This window comes from Coffea eugenioides, chromosome 4 (genome assembly GCF_003713205.1).
Source record: "Coffea eugenioides isolate CCC68of chromosome 4, Ceug_1.0, whole genome shotgun sequence".
Taxonomy (NCBI): domain Eukaryota; kingdom Viridiplantae; phylum Streptophyta; class Magnoliopsida; order Gentianales; family Rubiaceae; genus Coffea; species Coffea eugenioides.
Genome location: NC_040038.1, coordinates 32,104,672 through 32,112,032, shown reverse-complemented (window position 1 = coordinate 32,112,032; position 7,361 = coordinate 32,104,672). Strand labels below are relative to the sequence as shown.

The window sequence follows — 7,361 nt, the reverse complement described above, 5'->3', positions numbered from 1 at the left end:
TTATAATCTTAGGGACATGGGGGCATTTCTTAGTTTAGTATTGGTAGTGGTGGTAGTGAGTTGTATTAGGCAAGAATTAGAAAGTAATAAATTTTGAGATTAGTTAGAGTCGCTGGATTTTGTTTGTTTTAATGAATATAAGACGTACAAGAAAATAAAGATTAAAACCTTGTTTTGTTTTGTCTTGTTCTTTGAAGAAGGGCATTTTAGAATATTTGTGAAAAATTATAGGCTATTGGGTATATATTGTTATATAAACCTTAAAAACAAGGGAGGTAGATGTAATTTTTGAAACTTGAGAGGAGTTCTCTGTAATTGTCAAAAACTTCAAGGGATGTTTCTGAAATGATCCCAAAAAAATATTGCAACGATTTAAAAAAGTGATTAAAAAGTGTTCATGAAAAAATAAAAAATTTTCTACATAGTCACGATCCAAAGTTTTCTCACCTCAACTCCCAAACTAGCCTAATCATAAATTACTTGCCAAATTTACCGTTCGAAAAAAGCCCACTTACCCAAATTTCAAATCTACAATTCAAAAACCCGCCTTCTCTCCTTCTTCAATCATTTCTCTCTCTCCATCCTGCACCACCATTAAATACCACCGCACCCCACCGCACCAACACCCCACTCTTCACTTCACTTCACTTCCTCCGACAACTTCCCTGAGCCCTCACCTCTCTATTCTCTCCCTCAATTTCTCATTTATTGGATCATTTTTTTTCTCTATTTGTGTTTCCAATGGTGCAGGTTAGCAACAGGGGTGATGAAGATCAGCAGCAACTTCTCCCAGTCGACGGTGACGGCACATGCATGGCCTGCAAGAAAACGCCGGAGTTGGATCGGACGGTGACTTGTGGGACGTGCAATACGCCGTGGCACGTAGATTGTCTAGTTGAGGGTCCAACTACGTTGGTGGAAATTTTGAGTTTTATCTGCCCTGACTGTTCCGGAGGAGGTCTCACTGGAGCTCCAGCACCGGTGTCTTCATCCAACGGAGACCTTGTCACGAAGATTCGGGCTATCGAGGCAGATGGTTCTTTGACGGAGCGTGAGAAGGCGAAAAAAAGGCAGGCGCTTTTTGCTGGAAAAGGTGTTGATAAAGATGAGCAGAAAAGAAAGGGGAAAGAGAAAATGAATGAGGCTTTGGCTCTTCTTAGTCAGAGCATTAAATGCTCCTTTTGTATGCAGTTGCCTGAAAGGCCTGTCACGGTATAACCTTCACCTTTTATGAATTATTAGTGCACAATATGCTCGGTTTATTTGCAGTTTTTGTATGATTAATTGATCTTAACAGATTGAAAAATGTTTTCTTGGGTCATTTTTTTTGTTGTTCATAATCGAAAGACTAAATTTGTGGTTTTGTTTGTAGGGCTGAAAAGGATTTGTGGTGATCCTATTTATCTGCATTTTTGTTTGGTAATGGATTTTTGTTACGAGAAAGAAAATGTAGAACTGTTTGGTTTCCTTGATTTTAACTTCATTCTTTGTCCAGTGTGAGGGCTTTACTTGGGATTGTCTTAAACTTTTTCTGGTTGATCGGATTGGATACTATTTTCATGTTTCTATGCCTAAAACTTAAAACTAGTACTATAAGTTTATGATGAGGCAAATATTTGTTTCAGGTTTATCATACTTTTTGGGGGACGTTGCCCTTGCAAAATTTCATCTTTTGAAGAACAGGGGAGGATTCATTGGTTTTGATGCTATGTATTTCAGAAGATATTACTCAAACCCATATTGAATTTGATTACCATCATCTCCACAACTCCATACCTGCCCACTACCACTGAATCCACAACTCTACATTATCTGAACTCCTCCAATTATTCATAACTGACCCTATACCATTCTTAGACAATTGCATCACCCATTAAATAAATAGAAGGTCATTCTAAATAAACATCCATTCATACAAATGTATTTCAGTAGATTTTCTATATATTTCTAGCAAAAATAAAAATCAGTTTTCATAGTAAATAATTTCTAGAAATTTAATACTTTAATTTGGTGCACATTTTTCAGGTGTGTAAAATCAATAGTAGAAACAATTTGATGTAGGAAGATGCCTTATTCTTTGGATGGTACTGATAATGACTGACTTGAGTCGTTGCATGGCTACTCATGCTTTATGAACTTGAATTTAAAGGAAAACAGATATATGTAATTGGATGCTGCTAGTTATTAGCTACACGTCTGGAATTTTAGGTCGTTTCAGTGCAATTCATAAATGTTGAACTTTACATAAATGTAAATAGGAAAAAAATTAGAACCATGAAAATAAGGAATTCATTTGGAAGTTTCATGAATAAGGGTCACTGTTGAAACCATTTTAGTCTCCAGAAATTTGATGGATTTGGCAGTAGCATCTAAATACTAATTGCTTTATGACTGATCTTAATGCTTTAATGTTCCAGACACCATGCGGTCACAATTTCTGCCTGAAATGTTTCCAGAAGTGGATTGGCCAAGGTAAACGTACATGTGCAAAATGTCGCTCCAATATTCCTTCTCACATGGCAAGCCAGCCACGTATCAACTCTGCCCTAGTAGCTACCATTAGACGTGCAAGGATGTTGGGAACAACTGCTGTTGGAGCACCTGTGAAGGTTTATCACTCCTTGAAGGCTGAAGATCTACCTGATGAGTCATATGTCACTGAACGAGCAAAGTATGGAGGGATCGCGAATGCTAAATGTGGCAGAATTTTTGTTAGTGTTCCTTCAGATCATTTTGGACCCATCTTAGCTGAGAATGATCCCGTGCTGAATCTGGGTGTCTTGGTTGGTCAGTGTTTTGCAAATCGGCATAAATCCAGACAGTGGGGTGTGCATCGGCCTCTTGTTTGTGGAATTTCTGGACAGGCAAATGTTGGTGCTCAGTCAGTGGTCCTTTCGGGAGGTTACGTGGATGATGAGGACCATGGTGAATGGTTCCTCTATACTGGAAGGTTAGGGTTGTTTATTGAATTATATTCCCTGTTAAATATACTCGTATTACCAAACTTAGTTTATGGCTCACCCTCCACATATTTTAGACTTAGATTTAAGTTGTCAGTTGCTGATTAGTTAACAAGCTTATATGTCAGCCCATTCTGTATGATCTGAAAAACCAGACTGTACTACATTAATCTGTCCTCAACTTGGGAGCACTCTGAAGAGTTATCAATAGCCCCCACTTGCTCTTTTCTAGTGTAACTTATATCTAAAAGAGCTTTAAACACTCTAAAGGCCCAAGTGATTGTTTTATTACACTTTGCCATCCTTTAAGGAGGTTCGGTTCTATTTACTCTGACCCATCTGAGGTGGTTGTCACCTGAAATTAACCATTTTCATCCTCCGTGTGTTCTTCATTGACTAAGCACAGATGGATAAATTTAGTTCCTCATGTTACTTTTCTTTTATTGTTTCACCAATGCACATGCGTAGACTTTTGTTAATTTGCATGCAAATGCTTTATCTTCTTTCAGCTGATATCACTCATTTTTATATGTGAATATGGTAGCGGTGGGAGAGATCTAAGTGGAAACAAGCGAACAAATAAGGACCAATCATTTGATCAGGAGTTCAAAAACTTCAATGAGGCCTTGCGTGTTAGTTGCAAAAAAGGCTATCCAGTTCGTGTGATTAGGTAAACCTGTAGCTAATATCGCTTGTCTTGATTTCGTAGTATGGATATGCTTTTCATTACAATTTTCTTGGTTGCATGGAGCAGAGTTTCTATACTGGTGGCCTTGATATCATTTTAATTGTTGCATTTGATGAACTCTTATCACATCAAAATCTGAAGGTTATTTCCATTGACAGGTGCTTTTAAACTTGCAACTAGAAAATGGGTATTAACAAGTGTACTACACAGATAGACAATAATTTGATGGACTACCTGGGGGCATTTAATGGTTAATTTAGAGCAGTTAGCCTGTATGTGCCTTTACTTGCCACACAAATGGAGTTTCCATTCCATTATTACCCGTGACTTTCTTTTTTATGTCTTTAGAGTTCTTACATGAATCTTTCTGGAGTATAATTTCAGTTTTATTTTGCTTATTTGAAGAAACCCTAGATTTTACTCAAGTAAAACAAAATCCTCTGTCGCCTAGGTGGTGCAAGTCCAAGTTTTGTTGTTGACATGGGCATCATTTTAGTCTGTGAAACTGTGAAGCTGTCTCATGATTTTGATAATTCCTAATAGTAAAATTGGAGCGACCTCATGTTTAAAAGCACAACTTGGGTACTCATGCTACTATCTCTTTCATCCCAAAAGTAATACAGAGTTTATCAGACCTTATATGGTCAGTCATGAGCCAGTACATCTGCAATAACTTTTTTTTTTGCTTCTTAACTTTGATTGACAGATCATACAAAGAAAAACGTTCTTCCTATGCCCCAGAGAAAGATTTGCGCTATGATGGGATCTACAGGATAGAAAAATGCTGGAGAAAAGTTGGGCAGCAGGTTCAGACATACAATTGTTTGAATTACTTTTTCTAGACAGTTTGTTTGTTGCTTAATAAGTTCGTATGACTACTGTTTTTTTCCAGGGATTTAAAGTCTGTAGATATTTATTTGTAAGATGTGATAACGAACCTGCACCATGGACAAGGTTTGTGCTGCATTGTGTGTATACCGCTTTATGCATTAACAAAATTACCTGCTTCTGATCCTCTCACATCATGCAGTGATGAGGACGGAGATTGTCCCCGTGCCCTTCCAGATGTTCCTGAGCTACAACAAGCAATTGACATTTTCGAGAGGAGCGAAAGCCCATCATGGGATTATGATGTGAGTGGGGTTTTCTCTCTGTGTTGCACTCTTTCCCATCTGCAATTTTCCATGAAAATTTTTATGGTCCTAGTAATTCAGGTAGCGAGCATTATTTTGAAAACTGCGGGTTGCTTTTCCCAGTTGCTCTCTATGGCTGGTGAAAGAATGCTAAGTACCTAAGTTTTTTCTCGTGTCCATCTAAGTACTTAAGCTATTGAAAGAGTAAAAAAAAAAAAAAAAATCCAAAATGCATTGCTTTTAGCATTTTACAAAAAAAATATCTTATTACTTCGAATAAGCCAATGTTCATAGTTGAATATATGGTAATATAGTTCTTAGCTTAAGAAAAGGCACTATTATCTTATTTATGCAAACCAGAGGTTAAGCCCTTGGGATAGTACCTTTTGACTCAAAGTTTTTCTATTTTCTGCTCAACAGCTTAACCTTAATATATGGCAAATGCACAAAAAGGTAAACCTAAAAGAGAAATTTATACATCAAATCCTGCAAAGCTATCTCATTAAGTGAACTCCATTTTTAGACCTTTCCATTAGACAGCACCGTCATTCGTGGTTAGTTTATACTTTTTATTTTGTCATTCTTTTGCTTTTCCTATTTGGCTTAAAGTTTAACACTTTTGATTACAATTGTCTGAGTTAAACTGTACTAATTTGCCTTTCTCCTGCACTTGTATGTACTTACTCCTATTTTGGTAGCAGGATGGAGAAACTTGCTGGAAGTGGAAAATGCCACCTCCTCCCAGCAAAGAAAAGGTGATTGAAGCAAAACCTGAGGATATAGAGAGGGCACGCAGGGCGTTTAAGAAATCACGACATGATTCCTTAAGAGAAAACCTTCTTAAAGGTTTGTACATTTTCCATTCTGAGTGACAAATCAGACAGAAAAGATTAAAAAAATAATAATAAAAGGTGCATATTGATTCTTCAGTTGTTTCCTTGGAAAAATGGCTCGGTTCTATGGCAGAGTATGCACTTCATTTTGCTAGTTGGTTTTTAAACTACTTTGTTTACAAAAACTGGATGGTGGGCACTGAATATTATTGTAATTTGTTTGGATTTGTTAATTTTCTGCCAAGTCTCTACTAACTCGATGGAAATCATTCTCAAACAGTCCATAAAAAATGCTCAGCTTTTTCATTCCCTGCACTCTTCCATGCTTGAGAACATATTACAAATTCTTTGTGCAGAATTCAGCTGCCTACTGTGCAAGAAGGTGATGAATCTCCCTGTCACGACACCTTGTGCTCATAACTTTTGCAAATCTTGTCTAGAAGACTGTTTTAGTGGCCAAGCATTCATAAGAGAAAGAACATGCAAGGGGGGACGCCAACTTCGTGCACAGAAGAACTGTATGAAATGCCCTGTATGCCCAAGTGACATATCAGAATTTCTTCAGAATATGCAGGTCAGGAAAACAGTACCATATTTTTTTAAAAGCTTGTTTAGGAGCTGCATCCTTGCTGTTGTTTGCATAGTTACTATCCCATTGTGAATTTATACCTACTAACCCAGAACACCATCACCATACCTGGATCATTATGTTTTTCCTGCACATTCACAAGTAGATGCTCCTTCTCTGTATGTTGGTAATTTGCTGAACTATTCTTGCTTCTGACATAGGTTAACAGAGAAGTCATGACTGCAATTGAGGATATTCAAGCTAAGCTTGAGGAGGATGAGAAAACCATGGAGGATTCTGGTGAACATGGAGTTGATGCTGAACAAGAGAGTCCTGGTGATCAGCCAAGTGACACAGAGATTGCATCGTTAAATGCCGAAGATGTAGGAAGCAATGGAAGTGCTTTAAAGAGGAAGAGTGTTGATGGCTGCCTTTCTACTGAGAACAAGAGGCAGAAAGCTGATAATGGGCATGGAATATCCGATGAGACTGAAAATGTCCATGCTGATGCAAATGGTTCACCTTCAAGCCCTCTCCATCTGCGTCCAAATGATGAAATCTTCTCCTAGTGAACTGCTAGAAGAACTAGTTTAATAATTTATACACATTTCTGAATCATGCTAAGACCAATTTTCCTTACTCTTGTCAGGTCTTTGAATGTGCAATTATACTTAGTTATTGCTCTTGAAGAATTGTTTGTAATTTAGGATAAATATGGAACCATTGAAAAAGTAAGCTCAATGTAAGAATCTACATTCATTCAATTTCTGAGCATGCTATACATTTATTGTTAAACTAATTAATGCCAATATTAGTTTTGGCTACTTGGCTTGAAGATGATTAGTCCTTTGACTGAAAAATGATATTTGCTTTGAATTGGTACTTTGCCATATCCATTTGCAATACATCTTTTAATTCCATTTTCAGCCTAAATCTCTGGCCCTATAGCTGAGTCAGTATTTGAAAAGCTCAGTTCATAGACATGGAGAAAGTAGATTGACTAATTGGGGTTAGAAGTTACAGAGATTCGAAGAAGGTAGATCATATGATAATGCTCTTGCTCTGATTGCTTATAGGTACTTTTTTATAATCCTCAAGGATAGTATGCACATCTTTGAACTACTTTTTGCAGGTTAATATTAGTACGATGTGTTAGTTAAGTATTTTTCATGCTTTTAT

The 7,361-nt window shown here is 37.2% G+C and overlaps 1 protein-coding gene across 1 annotated transcript; it reads left to right on the top strand.

Annotated features, from left to right (window-relative positions):
- The first annotated feature begins 666 nt into the window (after positions 1 to 666).
- LOC113768522 (E3 ubiquitin-protein ligase ORTHRUS 2-like) lies at positions 667 to 6,955 on the top strand. Its single transcript, XM_027312923.1, has 9 exons — positions 667 to 1,212; positions 2,418 to 2,950; positions 3,505 to 3,630; positions 4,355 to 4,454; positions 4,541 to 4,602; positions 4,679 to 4,781; positions 5,483 to 5,627; positions 5,971 to 6,188; positions 6,404 to 6,955. The coding sequence occupies exons 1-9, from the start codon at positions 742 to 744 to the stop codon at positions 6,749 to 6,751; spliced, it is 2,106 nt and encodes a 701-aa protein (XP_027168724.1). The 5' UTR covers positions 667 to 741; the 3' UTR covers positions 6,752 to 6,955.
- Positions 6,956 to 7,361: the final 406 nt, after the last annotated feature.